The following is a 20,120-nucleotide window of genomic DNA, read 5'->3' as shown; positions in this document are numbered from 1 at the left end:
GAAAAATGGAGAATTAAACAATAATGTAAAATGACACACACTGTGAAGGTTCAGCGCTGGAAGTATTTATGGCACATTTTATATCCAAAGGCAACACTGACATCTGCTGGTTTAAAATACTGTAAGGATTATTTTTTAAACCTCCAGCATTTCTTCATGTGTACTGTACATTTATGCAGCTGTTTATTATGTGCACTACCCAGTCATTAAGAAAAAACATTTATATATTGCAATTACCTCCTCTGTAGGATATTTTAGACAATAGACATTTGCAACACCAACCATCAATATTTTCTTTCCTGCAGACCTCTATTTCCCTTTTAACATGAACCAATTGACTTGTTTTACACACTTATCAGCAGGACTAATTTATTTATGAACTTGTCATTTGTAATCATTGATCAGGATGTTCTCCGTTAGGGAACTAATGATATGCAGTGGTAAAAGATTCCCTAATTATTGTCTTTGGTCTAATCAAGGCTGTATGCTTCTGCAAGAGGGTTCAGAAGGGAGCTGACGGCTGACCTGTCTGCCTGCCACACTAACAGTCACGGCAACACTATTCTAGTAGATTCACTAGGACAAATGGCAGGTCATTTATTTAGTTTTTTCTCATTACAGCACTTAATATGTGTAAAATACATCAATATTGTCTCATTTGGAAAATATAGTAACTGCATTAACATAACATTTACAACCCACTGATATTATTATTATTAAAAACATGCATATAGCAAGCCAGAGCCCTAGTAAAGGGCATCATGTCTGTTATGTTTTGTTTGGTCTTTTGAGTTATGTACACTCGCTGGCAACTTTGTTAGGTGCACCTGGTGCTTAATAAAGTGTCAGTGTGGTCTTCTGTTGCTGTAACCTATCTGCTAGAAAGTAGGACGTGTTGTGCGTTCAGAGTTGCTCTCCTGCATTCCTCTGTTTTAACCAGTGGTTATTTGAGTTAATGTTGCCTTTCTATCAGCTCGAACCAGTTTGGCCATTCTCTTCTGACCTCTGGCATCAACAAGGCATTTGCGCCCACAGAACTGCTGCTCACTGGATATTTTCTCTTTTTCTGACCATTCTTTGTAAACCCTAGAGATGATTGTGCGTGAAAATCCCAGTAGATCAGTTTCTAAAATACTCAGACAAGCCTGTCTGGCAAAAACAACCATGCCATGTTCAAAGTCACTTAAATCACCTTTCTTCCCCATTCTGATGCTCGGTTTGAACTGCAGCACATTGTCTTGACCATGTCTACATGCCTAAATGCATTGAGTTGCTGCCATGTGATTGGCTGATTAGAAATGCTTTAATGAGCAGTTGGACAGGTGCACCTAATAAAGTGGCCGGTGAGTGTATGTTGACTTATGCCATATTGCCACAACCTGACTATCACCAGATTTGGTGGGTTTGGCAAAAGCTTGATTTACCAAATGGCTCCGCCGTAGTGGTAGCGTCACGGGTTGGTTTCTATGTGAGTGGTTGAAGTAGCACTTCAAAAAAAATGACAGACAAGTGGTTAATTCAATCATATGCAAGGATTTTTGATAAGGCCCAGCCTTCTGAAACACCTATCCTGTGGAGGGATCCCAGAAGGATGAGTGGAGCTGGGCGGAAGCAAGGTGGAATGAAATTCATCTGGAAAGAGGCAGGTTAATATTCCCACACTGCTTTCAGTGCTCTTACTTCACTGAAATGAATTAGGTTGAAGGGTGCAATGGGATCTGAAAATATTTTATTTGGTTTGTGCTCCTTCCTTTTGTATTGCATTTGTTAATCGACTTGAAGGGACTTTACTACAAAAGGTGCTGGTACCAGGCCAGTTGGTAGGTCTTTCAAAACTCTCTTTTATTAAACTCCGGGTTTGCTTAGTACGTTGTTGGTGCTTCATTTTATGCGTAGGGATACTAATCATGCTACTGCAGAGGTTTGGGGTTATTTTGAGCAGTGTTAGTGGTTAAAAAAAGCTGTTTAAATGCCTTCACTGTACTGCCCCGTGCTAATCAGTGTTAGCCATGCTCGGATGTTAGCGTCTCTCCGTGGATAGTTGATCGAACAAAAAAAGGCTTATTTCATGTATATTAATACAGAAAAAGACCATGCTGGTTTTGTGCCAGAATTACACTTTAACAACTGGAAATCATTTTTCAGAAATGTCCTGATCTTTTAATTATTTTATTTGAATGTCACTTTATACTGTATATTTAGAGATGATCTTTATGTGATTTAAATGTAATTTTATATGTTTCTTTACAATGTTTTTTTAATGTTTCACATAAAGCACTAACCCTAATTACCTTGTTGTTGAATTGTGCTGTATAAATAAACGTGCCTTGCCTTGCACTTTGAGGAATCTGGACTTGAACAAACCAAACCTTCTGTACAATAGTGTAGTGTCAATCATCCTTGTATTTTTTTTTGTGACCAGTAGTGGGCAGTAATGGATCAATTCAAACTCAAGATCCTAAGACCCATCCTTAGGAAGTGATATATACTATATATGTAATGTATGTATAATAATAATAATACTGCAATAATGCTAATCATTTTCTGAAATTAAACACGAACATGAAGCGTTTGCTCTGAAGGTCCCCAAAAATGAAAACACAACTAACTGTTGAGGGGATGTTTATTATATTACTGCATATTCACAATGATCAAGGCAACATTTTGGTAAAATCCTATACAAACAAACAGTATTTGAAGGTGCAAAAGAGTAAGTCTACCATCAAGAAACAAAGTGATTTAATTTTTCACTCATATAGAAGATGAATGAGAGAAATTTTTAAAGTAAAGTCAATTAGTACACTCTGCAGTCAATCCAGATATATAACATGAAATGTCATCAATATTCAAACTAAATATGCAGAAGTTTAGATACAAAATGGTCAGTAAAAGGCATCATTATAAAGTAAAATATAAGCTTTGGAATCCAACTGTAAAAGGAATGCAGAGAGCAGCTTTCAAAAAAGCAATTCAGACATTGTCACCATTTATCACATTTAAGATGAATAGAGACATCTGGTTAAAAATACATTAACAACAATTAACATAATTTGCTTAACACATCATTTTGCAGCCCATCCAGCAAGTTTCCACATGGATTCATCAGGTACATTTCTGCATCAGAATTTCCACTGATTCACAAAGTCTCTTAGTGAGTGAGAGGGGAGTGTGCTGTATTTTAAATTATTGTTTTGGGCTATTAGTCTGAGCTTTTATCCCCATATGTTCCTGCTTCTCAGCCTGTCTGTCCAAGGTAGGGCTAAGGCCCCTAAGAGCTGCAGAGGGCAAGCGAGAAACCCCATTCACTGTCAAAACTCCACTGTCTATGGGGCAGATATAGTCCGCAGATTCATCAGGTTTCCTCTTTCTGAGGTGACTGAATTGGGTGAAGCCTAACTTCTTTGGCTGAAAACAAAAAAGTCCAACCCATTAATAAATCAGTTACGCTGCTTCAACCGCAAACAAATTGTGATTCTTGGATCATGCTCTTTACCTTTACTTTAGCAGTGGTAGTGAGGGGCACGTGGCCTGTGGCGTTGCCATACTCTCGCTTCTCCTGCGTGGCTTGATGCCCCACCAGGGCAGAGAAAGCAGTGGCGAGGTGGCGGCGGAGCAAAGTCTTCTGTGGAGGAATATTTAACAGCAGGGCCAAAGTCTCTGAGCTGAAGCGAGGCTCTAGGATCTATCAAAGAGCATACAGCAGGTGACAAAGTTAGGTTTCCGGGCTTGTAATATAACCCTCTGAAAAACTTGCAGTAAAGCTCAAACTCTACAGTACTTACAATCAGTCCACCATGAACGCCGCTGCCCCGTAGATTAGGAGCATACTCAGCTAGGTCCACTGCTCTCAGCCACTCCATCACGCGATGGTTAGACCACTGCACTACCTCTGAGGGAGAGGGCTGTTTCTGAAGAAGTTAAAAACAGAAATATTAGTCTTCCATCTCACTCATAACTCTTTGAACTTTCTTCTAAATACCCTAGAAGTGGGCAGAATGAAGCTTTAACAGAGGCAATGATGTAGTATGAAAGGATATATGTGTTTTAAAGTATTTGATTTCTGTTTGAGGGCTGCCATCTTGTGGCCAACTAAGATCATGACCAATTCATATAAGAGCAGAATGTACACATCAAATGTAGCATAACATACACATACAACTTAAAATATATACAAATGCTACATGCAACTCTCCCTGGCACAATCCACAGTTTCAACTTGTACTTACCTCTGCCCCAGGCCTACGTCGAAGACAGTTGGGGTTGAACTTGTTGGCATGAAGGACATGGATGGCACATTTAATACTGAGGTGATGAAGCTGGCTGGTGACCTTCAGAGTCAAGAGGTCATTCTGAGTAAACAGCAAAAGAACATCAGTGAACTTTATGAAAAGTATACAAATTCATGCCATGTTTTTTAAATCATGTCTGAAATTTAAATACATGTATTTGCAGGCCCCCACTTTTATAAAAAATGTTCCAGATGGAGAATCAAGTCTTACCACTGTGAGGTATTGTATCACTCGACCATCCACTCGAGCTTCATGGAAGTGGTCTTTATACTGGGGCAATCCAATATCGTCCAACCATCCTGAGTGAAAATCAAGCATTAATTCACTTTTTCACTTTTGAATGCTGAATCAAGTATCACCAGCTGTCAGTTGTCAAAACATGCTCACCGTAACTGCTCAGTTAGATTATACTTCCTGGTTTTGAATGCTGGCTGTATTTGCATTTGATTTCAGAATTTCTTTACATCTCACACATTACATGTCTTTGTTTGGTTTGTGGCACAAGAAGTCTCACTCTCTATTTGTGGACCTGATTCAAATGAGAACATGCAGTGTGAGAAGTTCAAATTATTCCATTTAAGAGTCTTACGAGTGACCCAGATGTAGTCCAGTTCTGACGATTTCTCTACAACTTTAGTGATGAATGCCTTCAGAGCGAGCTGCAGCTTCTTCCTGTGTAGTGGATTCTTCATACCCATCTCCTGAGGTCAGAAAGGACTATTTGTCATGATAAAACTAAGGATTGGGGAATAATTGGTGGTTTAAACACACATGCAGTTGAATTTGGCCTGATTAACTTTTATAATTTTCCTAATTAACCATAAATATTTGTTTACACTGATCAAGACATGCATAACCATTGAGTTGTAAATTCAATATATTTTCATATTTTAAAGTGGCATAAACTGTCCTTTTTTATTCTCTGACCTTCTCAAAGTCCTGAGGTGTGGCAGACAGCAGTGTCTGTCCGTGTTCGACCCACTGCCTGGTGAGGTTGACATACTGGCCCAGTCCATAGTCTTCTAGCCAGCCACATACCTGCTCCTTGGTCCACTGGCAGAATGGAACATTCATATCACTACAAAAAAATATATACAAATCACATAATCTATTTATACATGTATTGCAAGTATTTAAAATGGTCAGCTTAATACATAAACACACTAAACATTTAAAATAGAATTTGTTACGCTAAGAAAAGACCTCAAGCCTCTTTTCCTTTGGGTAGTTAGGATATTGTGGAGGCAGGTGATGAGGCAGGAGAACCAAACCAGATTGTTTTAAAGCAGAAAAGTAGAACGGTGACCTGGCAGAACACTTTACAGTACTGTGCTACAAGGTCTGGTCGAGGCATACTGAGCTTTACCGTGAAGAGTCATAAGTTTCAGGTGTCCTGGTCAGCCTGGGTCCTGCTGTCGCACGCAGTCCCCCTCTTCTAAACTGACCAACATCTTGATCCGCTGCCTGGAGCCCTCCAGACTGAGTTCTTCGAAGTCTGTATGGGCAAGGGTACACATTTTAGAAACTACTTTCATCCTCAATGCAAAATGAGTATATTCACATCATTATTAAGTAAGATGTAAGAAAAAGAGATAATTGAAAATACATGAAGTCAATGTACTGAGAGTCAATAAAGGTTATCATTATCCCTCAATATCTGACAGTTTTATTTAATCATGTAATTCTTATATTAATTAATTAATTACATAAAACCTGCATGTTAAATATACACAGCTGAATATTTTCTATATCAATCATATGTTATTTAGACTTGCAGTACTAATTTTATACACATACATTATTTAGGTCTATTCAATATTTGGTTGTGCTTTTTTTGGCTCTATTTGGCAATAATTTGTGTTGGAGCATTGTTGATGTATCATTGCATTTTTCCGACACTCACTTTCCCCAGAGCCTCTTAAAGCTCCTGTTATTCTTCATGTATTCTGTTGAGCCTACAGCTCGCTGGCCAAGCTGTGTGTTCGCTCCAGAATGAACAGGGGAATCATCGCTTGAAGGGCTGTCATCAACTCTCTCCAGCTTTTCTGTGAGAAGTTACAAAAAACAGTCAGTGTTATACTGCTTGAAAAAAATATAGTTCAAATTGTATGAACTGTACTGTGGATGGCTACTTAGATGCAACATTTCAGAGATGCAATTAAATATTCTACAGGTCCTGTATTGTAAAAACAAAAGTGAGATTTACATTATTTTTATAATAAAAAAGCAGAACAATACTGTGGTGTTGTAAAAATGCTCAGTCAAGAAATGCAAACAGCCCATATTCAGAAACTGTGCCTTTAAACAAGCCGTCAGGACTGCTATACCGTTGTGATGTCATAACTACAGTATAATGAAAGGTGGCACTTCAGTGACAAATCATAGCTGACTGGACTTTTTTTCTTTGGGGGGGAGCTTAAAGAGAAGGGGCCCTAAATCGAGTGTTTCAGACAAATATATTGAGACACATACTAAAATAAAGAAATTGTGTTGCTTGTGCATTAATGCATGTAAGCATGTTCTGGTAGAAACACAGAAACAGAACAGAACAGAAGTGAACCAGAAAATGAGCATGTTTTGGGACATTTAAAAATAGAGCAGACACAGCCTTACTGTAACATATCCAAAAAAAACAACATTTGAGCAGTGGGATCTTTGTAAAGATTTGACTGTCAGAATTAATAGTTTCCTGTTGGGGTATTGTTAAAGACAAAATAATTATGATGATGAGGAGGAGGAGTATGAGGAGGGGAACAAAATAGAAAGAAGTAAACTTTTCTTTCTCCTTGCATACCAAACAGAACATTTAAATGCTAAGTAGCGCACATGTGGTGGTCTGCCTTTTAACAATGGTCTATTCAGGAGAGGGAGCCAGGTTGGAGACCATTGAGTTCAGCAAATAATTCATTGGTTAATGTCCCGTGAAAAAAAGAAGGGGTTTGAACTAAGTTTTACAAGGTGTGATCTTTATTATATTGGCTGCAATCAGTCCCAACTCTGCAACAGAACGCAGCAGCGAGAAATCAGGGTGGGGCTCAAGTTAAAACTACTCAGTGAAGTTAAGGAAGGGTGGAGTTGGGATAAATGTGGTCAATCAGAGCAAGAGAGAGGGTGTGTTTGGTAAGAAAGTCCATCCCCACTTCATCTGTTCTGTCAGGGGCCCCTGTAATTAGATGCGATCAAAGGTACAGTGGACGTCTGGTCAAAGAAGAGTAGTTTTCTCTAAAAATATGAATACTGCCTTTGCTCATGGGAAATACTGGCCTCATAACTATTACAGAGAAAAGGGAAGTTTGATATTACATCAGGGATTATTACTGCACACTACCCATCATCATGCATAGGAGCCTAGACTAATATGTCTGGATTTACTTTGGCTGGAGTCTCCGTCTTCGCTCCCATCTGGAGACCTTTGACTCTGGATTTCACTGCTGCTACCTCCGCTCCCATTCTGCTCAGACAGAAAGGAATTGACAGGCAGCGTCTGGCTTTTGATGTCATCCGGACCATTCTGGATAAACCACACAGAGATACAAATCGAAAAGACAATAATTGTGTGTACAAAACCCTATACTGTACAAATACGCGAGACCTCTCATGCATTGAAAAATAAGGATCGGAAGTTTTCAAGATGTTTATATACATTAAAAGCTAAATGACATATGATTGGCATATTACATTTTTATGATGATCACAAAATACCTTTTGTAAATGTCCATTTGTTAGGTCATTCATGCTACTTGATAAAATCTGCGGATCTGTTCTGAGAAGACAAAAACAACAATAATCTAATAAAAATCCCACTAAGAGATATTGCGTCATCCATTGACACGGAGCTGCTTCGCTACCTGGAATCACTGTCCTTCTGGGCTGATGAAACAGATGTTTGTTGTGAAGAAGAACTGCTTGTGGAAACCTGTGATGAGTAAAGAAAAATAAAAAAATTTTAAATAATGTTTATTTAAATAATAAAAAAAAAAACTTCTGTACCCACTTCAGACTTTACATCCACAGATTTTGCACTGGCAGAGTCGGTATTCTTCATCAGTGCATGCTCTTCTTCCTCACTGCTGCTTGATGGAGTCCTGCCATTTGACAGTGAACGAACAGCAGGTGGAGCTACAGTAACAAGAAGAAGAAATACTTCTCAACTGCAGTTACACATGTTTCTGTTAAGAAGGGGAGACTGGTAGGCTTTTGTACTCAAATGTTGTTGCTAACAAGGGAGGGATAAAGGAGTGAAAGAGCTGATTACCTTGCCTTGTGGTGTGAGTGACATCTCTGAATTGCCTGCACTGATTTAGGAGCAGAGTGAGCTCTTCTATACGTTGTTCCTGAGGAAAACAGAGGAAACCTTAGAAAACACACACATATGGACTATCTGCTTCACTCTTTTACTAACCGATATGGCACACAACCAACCACCATTCACCATATGGCCTTTACATCAAAGTAGTGGATAGGGAGGGGACTGACACAGGCCTGGCTGGAAGTCTTAGTTGTGGTAACCAGCTGCGTGCAGTGTGTGTTTTTTGAAGTGGTGCCCATGCCTGGTTTTGACATGGTTCTCTTAATGTAGCTCTTTCCAAAATTAGGCTTGGCAGATCGAGGCCTACTTAAGTGTGGTTTTGCCTGAAATGGCTCGCCTTGGGTTGTGTGTACGTATGTGTCTTCAGGAGTGTGCCACATGTCGGCCCTCGTCTGTTAGTCTTTAAAGTCCCATATTCTCTGTGAGGGAGAATACAAAAGCCCCTCTGTACTATAAATGGTTGGAGGGCGGCAACTTTGAGAAATGACAACGTCTAAAAACAGTTACCTTCTAACAGCATGATGACAACAGTTTTATATACAGGCCAGTGAAACACTTTTCATTGTAGTAAACGGACGACAACACACACACACACACACACACACACACACACACACACACACACACACACTGCTTTATACTGCATAATTACATACAGCTGTGTTGACCAGAAAGAGAAAGGACCGGTTTCCAAATTCACTGGTAACCTACCTTTTCATCATTGGCAAGTACCAGTGATTTCATTCCACTCCTAAGCCTCTGCAGCTCCTGATCTATAAAGAGAAACCCCACATTGATTGTCAATCTGTTTAAGCAACTGCTCATGTCATGTAAATTAATAATTTTTAGAGACACTTAGTGACATATGGTTATTTAGAAAGAAAGGCAAAAATACATGCTAGCAATGTTATATATGTTAAAATTTATTCTTCACGAGTGTCATCCAAACCATGTATTTTTAGATTCACCTAAGCCTTTTTTAACTCTACCAATCATAGCTTTAGCCATGTCTGTGCCAACAGTCCATGCACACTTCCTTTGAAACTATTGCAGGCACACAGGCAGTCTGGCTGGTGAGTGACAGTGATAATGCTAAACTCCACCAGTCCAGAAATGTGTTTATCTATAAAAGACAAAATTAAGAACAAACAAGACTGTATGCTCTCAGGAATCCATAAAGACAATGTAAAGCCAAAGGGAAAGATCTGCATTGAGAAAAGGGTGCATTAAGTCATGTTTGGAAAACAGTTTGTGATTGTCAAAGCTGCCCCTCAGAGCAGAAGGATAATATAATTCAGAGGCATGTCTGGAGCAAGGAAATAAATGAAAGATTAAAAGTAGACATGGCCCCTGGCTTTAAAATGATTTTCATTACTGTTCAGGCTTACATTTAGTGTTTAGACTCTTCCTGTACATCTCCACAGAGAGAGAGAGAGACTGAGACCCATGATGAGACAGTTTATTAAGGGGCAAGACAGATTTTTCCCACAGCTTTACTGCAAGTTAATCAATGCAAAGTGGAATCATTAACTGTGTTACCTATCAGACTGGGTAACTCTGCCTTTTGTTGGCAGGTTAGTTAGGGCTTAAGGCTGGGTGCTTTGCTTACCTTTCTCTGGGCTCTCTGGGGAAAGAGAAGGTCTGGCTAGAAGCTGAGTGTGCAAGCTCTCGATCTCGGCGTTCTTACTGAGCAGGAGCTGCTGAAGGCTGCTGATCTCTGCCTGTAGATGCCACACAGTGAGGGATCTCAGCAAAAAGAACGGTGCACTGAACAATTTGTGTCAGTATGTCTGCTAAAAACATGCACAGCTAAAAGCTCTTTAACATTCACAAAAAACAAGACACTTACATGCATCTTTCCAATTGAAACTCAAATTTTGTAAGATATTGTTTTTTTCCACACCACTACCTAAAGCACCCACAGCAAAGCACAGAAATGTGTCTTCCTTGAATTCTAGAGAACCAAATATTAGGCCACTACTGTCTGGAGTTATAATATACTGTAGTTTGTTTAAAGTAAATTGAAGGGTGTATGTGCACAACAGATGGTGATAAAGTTAAGTTCAGGCTAGTGTGTTCTGTATTTCTGTATGTAAAATACACTTTTGCCACAAATACTCCTTATTTTATCTGATAACAAACTCCCCACTGTTTAAAATGTAAAATAAAATACACACACACACACACACACACACACACACACACACACACACACACACACACACACACACACACACACACACACACACACACACACGTAAAGCATTTTTATTTAGCTCAGTATCTGCCATATTAGCATCTGTAGCCAGTCATTCAAAGGTAGATAAAGATTTATCCTGCTTGTTTCAAGAAACATTTTTCTAGCCATCTGCTACCGGTAACCAAAGCTCCACACTAACAATAACACATTCTGTGAAATGCAATATTCGTTCATTTAGCAATTCTGGGTAACCATCAAGTTGATGGCGAGGTACCGATATTTGAAGAACTGCAGAGGGTCATATACACTATTCACATACACTGCACAACAAACCAGGCACACCTCATTTGAGAACGAAATGACTAAGGTATATGGATAATTCCCATATGGTCCTAATGCCAATTTTTAAATCCAATCTGTTTGGACTATACAGTCAGTGGACCAGGCAACACTTATATGAATAAAATAGTAAAATCCAACTATTGTTTAAGTAGAATAGCACAATGACATATATCTAATACACAGACATATATTGTACCAGAAGAAAAACAGTGAGAAAGACAGAGAGAGAAGTGATTAAATAATTGGAAGATATTGATTTCATCTTAGGGTGAGAGAAAGTTAAACCTCTCAATAAAGTCTAAGACGTTAATATTGTGGGATCATGCCAATATAAAGAAGTAGGGCATGAAAAGGGACTAAGGCATCATTAAATCTATTTCTACAGACTATCAAAATAGAAGGTAAAATAGTTCAGACTTCTTGAGAAAATATACTGTGTCCGTTCAAAACAGAATGACTCACAACACTGGCTGGGACATCGGATTGGACAGCATTTAGGAAAGTTGAGTGGACACTTAGCAGTGGAATTTGGGCACTGACAGTGTATTGCAAAGTCTAGACACCATGAAAATCAGAACTTTATTTTACCTTTGTTGCTTTGAGTTTCTTCTCATACTGTATCTTGTGATCCTCAAGGTCCTCCACTTTCTCCTTGAGAATCCTGAGCTCTTTAATTAACACCTAAAACGGAATGAATGAGAACATATAGCAAGCTTGAAATATTGAGGTGATGTTAGTAAATCTGCACATTGTTCCATAACACACAATATTACATTTATACATTAGCATATTAATTGTGTCACACAGTGATGCACAACTGAGGAATGCAATTATTTTTGACCAAGTTGCACAGTGACATTTATTGCTGCTGAGGAAATTTAGTAAGTGCTCGATTCATTTGCAAGTGAAGTTAAGGATTACGCACACTAAAGTGAGACAATCCATGCTGTACAAAACATTAGATGCCATGCAGGCAGGCTTTGCCTACACTTTCTTCTTCACAGTGGTTCTGCTGCTCTGCATCTGAGCTACCCGCTTCCGGGCTGTGTGTGTGTCCATCAGGGCCATCTGGAGCCTCTTCTAGTTTGTGCGTCACCCCTGAGGTTCTGTCACAGGACGGCTCGGGGTTTGAGCCCTTGCCATCAGTGGACTCAGTGGAGCACACCATCGGAGAGCTGCTGTTAGCCGGGATCTCCAAGGCCTTTTTCTCCAGGATCTTGCTATTGATCTCCTTCTGAAACCTACACATCTGCTCCTGCAGCTCACTAATGAAATTCACTACAGTCTGACGGATGGGGGGGGGGGGGGGGGGGGGTTTGGAAAGAGAAGAGGAAATACTATAAAGTAGATGTATATGTCAGTTTGTGTGTGTGTGTGTGTGTGTGTGTGTGTGTGTGTGTGTGTGTGTGTGTGTGAATACTTTGTTATAGATGTGATATTTTACTCTACCTCATGTCATCTGATATTTTAAGTCCTAAGAAAGTGTAGATCTGGTCCTGAGCCTGAATACATAAATATGCTAGTGAGCCAGTATTAGAAACATAAATTGCAAGAGGGGTGAGTGGGTTTGCCATCGGAGGGGATCCGTGCCCATGTTCCTTCAAAAACAGTGTAAACAGGAGCTGAGATATGCCTGGACTGTGGACAGAGGAAGTCTCACTTGGGGTCCAGTACAGCGGATATGACAGATGATATGGAGTGCGTGCATGGCTAAATTTAACTGTAAGCTTACTGGCTCCACAGCAAGGAGGCTTCCACATGTTGTGTGAGTGTGTGTTTGTGTGTGTGGACATGTTTGTGTAGTAGAGGCAGCACGTGGGAGGCCAGTAAAGTATTTTTCCTATTCTCCTTGAGTCCACGCAGCTGTTATGGGGAAAGTTGGGTTTGTTCACATTATGAAAGCAGTATTAAGAAGGACTGGGACACTGCTGTGCACATACATAATGCACATACAGTATGCTGTTACTTTCTGCTTATAATACAAATTAAACACTTGAGAATATTTCTGTTTTCCTTTTTTAAGACTGACCAAATCAAACTTCACCCACCACCAAGAGCACGATTCTCTGGTTTGAAGGCTTCACACACTTATATTTGTCCCGCTATTCATCATGCCAGCTTTGCTATGCAGGAACTCTTTTAACCTGAGGACACAAAGGCTCTTTGACCAGCAGTGTTTTGACAGTAACTACATACAGTACAGTATCATGTCTGGTAGTAGTTCTGCTTTCACTGCTTCCTCTTTCTCCAATTTATATGGTCACTGAATGCCCAGGATGTCTGCTCGTTACCTAACACATCAGACTTAAGCAAATACATGATTCAGTTTAAGCTGACAAAAAAATTTAAACCCCTTGGAGAGTTTTTTTTTTTTTTTCCTGTGGACTTTGCCCAGGGACAACATAGCCAGGGTTTTGGTTAATGTTCCCCTCCATCAGTCCAAAAAGCGTTTATGATGTACCATAAAATCAGCAGCTGATTTCAAGGTTAGATCCATCAGAACATAAGGCAGATTTTTGTGTGTACCCTCTTCATTCCTGGCAGAGTTGGGTTCAAATTTCCGAGGACTGAAGTCAAAAAAGAAGTTCCTGGGGATTTTAGCTAAACTTATTCCCCCTTGCAAACAGTTCTTGGTGAAACCAACTGTAAGGTCATTTGCATATAAGGCATTCATATTTACATAGTCAAGCTTTTGCAGTTGTATTGTACCATTTTTGTCAGAGTGAAATTATTTTTTGCTCACATTTAGGAAACTCTGCTACGAAGTATATAAAGGTCCAACTGGTTACCACTCAACATGGCAACCCTTTTGAATGCTATGGTCTTTAAATAAGTTCTAATAACACAACCATACCCACATACTGTACTGTATATTAAAAATCAAATACCAATACAAATAGGCATATTTGGCTGTGTGAGAAGCCATACCTCTGCTTTGTGCTGCCTTTCAGCCCCATGGCTCTGTTTTCCCTCCATGTCGGCCAACTTGAGTTTCAGGTATGACACCTCCCCCATAAGATTCAGCTTCTGGTTCTCTAATGACGTCCTGTGCAAGAGCTCCTGTCATCAACATACAGCAAGAGGGAAACACAAACATACATACAGGTTACAAACATACATACATACATAATCCCTTCAATGAAACACAATGCTCAATACTTACTGAACAAAGGCAACATGCAAGTATGAGGCAGAAAAAGCTTCCAGTTTTGTAATGACAGTCCCCTCAGGACAAACCCACTGGTTTCAGACGCTGTTTGAGTGGCTAAATATACACAACCCATGACCACTATTTATAATGCCTATTTCACAGCTCACTCAAAGTACACAGCAGAGGGGGAGAGAGAGGGAGTGAGAGGGAGAGAGATACCGAAAGCATGCAAAACATTCATAGAAAGAACATTAAAATAACTTTGACAGGTGCATTTTCCTCTCACTTTGAACCACTGCCAATCAAACCATGTGCTGAGAGTCTGCTATACAGTTCTGACTATCTGTCATAAATGGCCGTCAGCCTTGAGAGTTAAGCCAGGCTATATGGGCAGATGTATTACTAATTTGGTTGATTTCAAGCAGGTGCTAAATCATTTAAAGTCCAGAAATGAGCATCGGAAGGCAGGCAAACAGTACATATGGATACATCCATTTCAAACTCTGGCTTCGGAAAATATCTGGGCTTCTTCTAGAGTGTACACATGGAAAATATTAGAGCTTTGTCACCAGGAAGAGATTTACGGCTTAGGTCCAAAGCCTCATAATGACCATGTCTCTAAGAAACTAGCCCTGGCTGCCCTTTGGTACACTGCACACATATAGTTCTGTTTACAACTAATCAGATAGCCATTCCTGGCACTTATAAAATTAGTCAGATAGGTTGAATTTTGAATGGAAATTTCATAGCAGCATTATAAGATTGAAATACATTGATTGATTGATACCTGGTTCATCTTACTCCAGTGTCTGCCTGCAGCAAAGGAAGGGTTAGTGCATTTTCCTCTTGGATGCAATGGTTTCAAGTGTCTTGTAGTTTCAGTAGATGAGTTATATAAATCCATTCCATTCAGTGACCTTCATAGTGTTTAGTAGAGCCGCAGTTGTAGATTTCACATCAAAAGCAAACAACTGAAAGTTCAACACACACACCCAGTAACTCTTAAAGGAGCACCACCCCTATTCTTCCTTCCTCCCTCCCATCTCTCCACCTTTTTCAGCTGTGCCTCCCTTAGTCATTTCTCCCTCTCTTAGTCTCATTTCTAGAGAGAAAGAGAGGGAGGGGGAGAGAGAGAGAGAGAGAGAGAGAGACAGAGAGAGAGAGAGAGAGAGAGAGAGAGAAAGAGAGAGAGAGCATGCGGTTCATGGTGGTTACAGGTTTGGGGTGTGGCTAATATTGCTGTAATCACCTGCCCAGACAGACCCGTCTGGCCCTGCATACATCTGAAAAACACTCTGACACACTGCTGTGGAATGAGTCTGAGCGTCCTAAATATTTTGGTTGTCAAGGTAATCTACGACAAGAAACACTGGAATATTAGCAAGGAATTTGTTCCCCAGGAAGCAGAACTCATCCCGAGTTGCATTCTACAGCTTATGAGAAAAGATTGGCTCTGCAGAAGAGGCATAACTTCAAAGATAGATTGACAGTCTGGGGCCCTGTCCCATCTCATTAAACGGAAGAACAATATGATAAAAAAAAAAGTCCTGGATGACTCCTGAACTCAGACTTTCTTGATTAAAGTCTAATGTGCAATGTTTTTACTCAAGGTCTGTAAAGCTGTGTACCTGCTGTAGCATCTCCTCTGTGGAGTTGAGTTTGTGCTGATGCTCAACCAGAGAACACTGTAGATCGCTGATCTTGGCCCCCTGAGCTTCCACCTGGTCTGTCAGCACACTCACCTGGGTAAAGTTGTGTGTGTGGACAGAAAGTTAGTTAAGATGGGTGTTTTTTTTCTACACCAAACTTGGCAATACAACTCTTTTGCCATCATTTAGTTACACATTGAATCACATAATTGCAGTCTAGGACTAGCAAATTACTTAAGACCTCAGATTATCTCCTTTACTACAGTTTCACACTAATATGAGCTATTTTAATTTAAATGCTATGCTTATTTTTTGTCAAGATGTCGGCATCTGTGCCAGACCAAACAGTGCAAATGTTGCTTTGAGCAGAAATGAATGATCCTTTGTGCCTCAGTAGGTGCTTGCAACACTTCAATAGCTCCAGCAATGTCAGCAGGTTTAATGTAAATCTTTAGAAAAACCATTAAGGCCCCATAATAGCTAATCACATGCTAAAAGGCTGGTCGGACCAGCCAAGTGGATCAGATTTTCTAAAGGAATGTTGTATGTGAGGCCTGAAGAAACAAACAGAGCACCTGCTCTCTCACACACACCTACACGCTACAGCACATGGTGCTGCTAGCCTCAACCTGTCTGAGTTGTCACTTGTTTAGCAGTACTCATAACTACACACTACACATACTCATGTGCAGACAAAGACATTCTAGTGTTGTAGCCTAAACCAGCTTAATAACTGTTGCTTCGCCCATGCAAAAGAATTACGCAACATTTACAACACGATACTGTGATCCACCTTTGCCCTTCCTTTCCTCGCCTCTCTCCTCTAAAGTTGTTATGTGATATGTGCACTGTTTAGAATCAGTTCCCACCAACAGTGTGGTGTCACATATCCTCTTTTATTTGAGCAGGCTCATACACAATGGAATTGATTCACCTTTATCTCAACGAATGTTCAGGCATGCTTCAGGTTAAAACCTTTTTTAAAGGTCATAAATCTTACACAAAAAGAGACAGACAGAGATTGTATTTTGAGTGTTAGGAGTGACAAATCTCACCTGCAGAACTAGTGACTCTTTGTCTCCCTCCAGACGTGATAAGCGCTCCTGGTAGGACTCACTATTACCAGATGAATGGAGGTTTACCTTCAGAATAAAGGTCAGCTATTAGGTTCACTGTTAACACAGAATGGTTGCCCAGTTGGTCGGATTTAATTTTTCTGTAGTGAGGTTGCAGTCTCAGACACGTACATACACAAACCTCAGTTTCACACTTTGTTGTGTCTGTAAATTATTTGTGGAAAAGTCTGTAAAAGGTTTACAGGTCCTAATCGGGTATTAAACATTAGTGTACAACATTTTTTATACCAGCTAATTAGCAGGGTGAAAAATGTTGGGTGAAGGCTGAGCTCAGGGTGTGTGCAGGCAGGGATATGTCAGAGCCATCATTGAGCAAGGGAAGCAAAGTGCAACCAAATTGACTCAAATTTCTCAGAAAATCCTTTCAACCACAATCATGGAAACATTATGTAGACCGGCTTCCATCATCTGTGCCAGCAAGTGGTTTTCAATCATTTAAAATACCATTAAGCCTTTAATATACTCTTTTCATCAGACTTTAAAAACACTGAATACATGTGTTTTAGCAGTTTACTATTTGATTTTGCAATATGCATACTTTAAGTGTTATTAGAGACATTCTATTCTTCACTTTCTGGGATCAATAGCATTTGTGTCCAGCACAGCTCCTCTAGTCCCTTTGATATTTTTCTTAGTTTAGTCTATGAAGCCAGTAGATTCTGAGATTCTGGCACACACACACACACACACACACACACACACACACACACACACACACACACACACACACACACACACACACACACACACACACACACACACACATATGTATATAGATATATTGTAATCCAATACAAAATAATAGTCCAGACTTCCTTTATGAAACTTCACAATTATAATTGTTGTATAATTGTAATTGTTGACACTGTCAGTGAGGTGTTGATTTAGCTCAACAATTATTTGAGTTTTTGGATGCCCTGATATGGGAAGTAGTCATTATGGACTCTTGAATTGCATTGCATTACACAATACATTATTTTCTTTTTTTTCTCATAATTTCGTGTTCAGTTTTTATCAGTTAATTTATTTTTCTGTATTTTTTTGTAGAGCACCTAGTAATATTTGACTTGAAGTGTTATATAAATATATTTCTACTTACAATGTACTGTACCTATTATATTAGTATAATTATTTCTTACTATTTCAAAATATTCCAAACATTGTCATGAAGACTAGTGATATCTGTGGCATACGGGAAGTCAGTTATTTTGCCTGTAAAGATGATCAAGTAATGTTCTTGATACATTACTAACCTGCAGGTCAAAATTGTATATGTAATATCAATGATTGACAAGTACATGCATAGAAATGCTTCCTTTATGGATTTAACATTCAGTAAGAATTGTTACCTAATGGAGGCAGGGAGAACTAATGTCTTTTTAATGGTAGCAAGATGGTATGTGCTGTCCAAAGACTCCCTATAGGTTCAAGTGGCAGGAAATGATCTCTGCTGACATTCATATCCATTTATCCTTCACCTCAAACCCTTTAACCGTGTGACCAGTTTGGCAGACTTGTTGTGCATTCAATATTTCACCCACGTGGTGATCCATTTATCTACCCTAAAACAAAAGCATTTCAAATAATTAAATAATAGCTTATATTGGTCTTGTTGCTGCTTGTTTTCTTACATTAACTTTGTCCAGTCCACAAGGAGTTTGTATATCAGAGTGGATGTGTTGCATATGCTGCAGCGCATATGCTTCAACTCTCAATCAAAACATGTCCTTCCTCCCAAATTATCTGGCAACCATATTTATGTTGTAAAAGCAATAACACTGCAAGAGCAAAATAAACAACCAAGATCCTCTGCGTAACCTTTGGTGCAGTATAAAATTATGAGGAGCAGACACATAAGCGGTGAATGTCTTACCTTCCTAAGCCAGGCAAAATGTCTGTAGAAGTCAATGTCATACTCCATTCTGCAGGCCCATTGTACTGTAGGGCTGGCTCTTGATGTCAGATACTAAGAGAATCTATCCAGTGCTATAAAGCATCAAGGAGGATGAACTGATACCAAAATCCACAGTAAGACAAAACAATGACTCTTAACTTTGCTGCACTCTCGATCTCCCTGAATCCAGCTCTCCTCCTTTTAAAGACCCTCTATATTGCAGTTGTAGAGAGAGCAGAGAGGACCTTAGTCCGTGTGGTTTAGAGTCTGGGCAGCCTGAGACTTTTAGAGCCGAGGCGAATAACTCAAACCATGCCAGTTGGCTGTACTCCCTTTCTTTCTTCTCTTCACTTTTTTTTGTACCTCTTTCTAACTTTCCCTTTTTGCTTTATCCTGCTTTTGCTCTCAAGCACAAAAAAACGGCTTCAATATATCTGCAGCATTTCTGCTCCACCTCATTATGTCTCATCTTTTTCTGTCCTCCCTTTCTTTCCCCTGCAACTCCCTCATTCTGTCTCTGGTCCTGTCTCGCTCCGTCTGAAGTACCCCTCGCTTGGCTAATTTTTCAGGACTTCCTAAAGGGGCACGGGGGGAGAGGAAACTTTCTGCAGCACATGCTTGTCAGATGTGGTGCAGAGCAAGAAGTCAGTAAAGAATTCAGAAGGGGTGGAGGAGGAGGTGGCGGAGGAGACTGAAGGAAAACTTGAGAGTAAAGTTTACAATATCAAATTAAATTAGAATAGAAGAGGGCCAACCTGGACCAGGCGTACAAACAATTGTTGCAGAAAAAGGGAAGACAGGAGTAATGCAGGAATATGAGAATGGAGGAAATTATGGAGTGAAAGGGGGAGCAACTGCTTGTAAACAGGAGCTCTGGATCTCATTACTGGTGCAGTCTGCAATAGATCCAGCTTCCAGCTCACTACGTCTTAGCAGAGAGGAAAAAGCCCTCCAGATGTTGATGACCAGGATCAAAGACCGTCATGCAACTAATAAAACCTATGTACTCATGGAGCACTGGAATGTATAGGGTGGATAGTATATGTCTGTTCTAATCTCTAGCATAAACCTTTTTGAATAAATTGGATTTTGCCTATTTCAGATTGGGATATTTGATTTACATTCTGGGTGCTGTTCTGGTCTGTCGTTG

General features: G+C 39.8%; 1 protein-coding gene across 4 annotated transcripts; it reads right to left on the bottom strand.

The window, feature by feature from the left end:
- Nucleotides 1-2,627: 2,627 nt before the first annotated feature.
- Nucleotides 2,628-19,406, bottom strand: ppfibp2a (PPFIA binding protein 2a). Of its 4 annotated transcripts, XM_083916685.1 has the most exons (22): nt 18,950-19,406; nt 16,996-17,082; nt 15,920-16,033; nt 14,069-14,200; nt 12,129-12,425; nt 11,729-11,821; nt 10,208-10,319; nt 9,310-9,371; nt 8,545-8,623; nt 8,284-8,408; nt 8,138-8,205; nt 7,992-8,052; nt 7,662-7,800; nt 6,193-6,334; nt 5,656-5,784; nt 5,217-5,367; nt 4,879-4,990; nt 4,500-4,588; nt 4,227-4,349; nt 3,783-3,908; nt 3,494-3,682; nt 2,628-3,405 (listed from the first exon to the last, which is right to left on the bottom strand). In XM_083916685.1, exons 1-22 carry the CDS (start codon nt 18,995-18,997, stop codon nt 3,184-3,186), a joined length of 2,700 nt encoding a protein of 899 aa, XP_083772811.1. In that variant the 5' UTR covers nt 18,998-19,406; the 3' UTR covers nt 2,628-3,183. The 4 variants fall into 4 exon arrangements, with proteins under 4 accessions (XP_083772811.1, XP_083772814.1, XP_083772812.1 ...); XM_083916688.1 differs by lacking the exon at nt 12,129-12,425 and having other exon boundaries at nt 18,950-19,404; XM_083916686.1 differs by lacking the exons at nt 15,920-16,033; nt 16,996-17,082; nt 18,950-19,406 and adding an exon at nt 15,079-15,250.
- Nucleotides 19,407-20,120: the final 714 nt, after the last annotated feature.

The sequence above is a fragment of the Echiichthys vipera genome, assembly GCF_963691815.1.
Source record: "Echiichthys vipera genome assembly, chromosome: 1".
In the NCBI taxonomy this organism is placed as follows: Eukaryota; Metazoa; Chordata; class Actinopteri; order Perciformes; family Trachinidae; genus Echiichthys; species Echiichthys vipera.
Note: the sequence above shows the minus strand (reverse complement) of the source record. Positions and strands in the feature narration are given on the sequence as shown.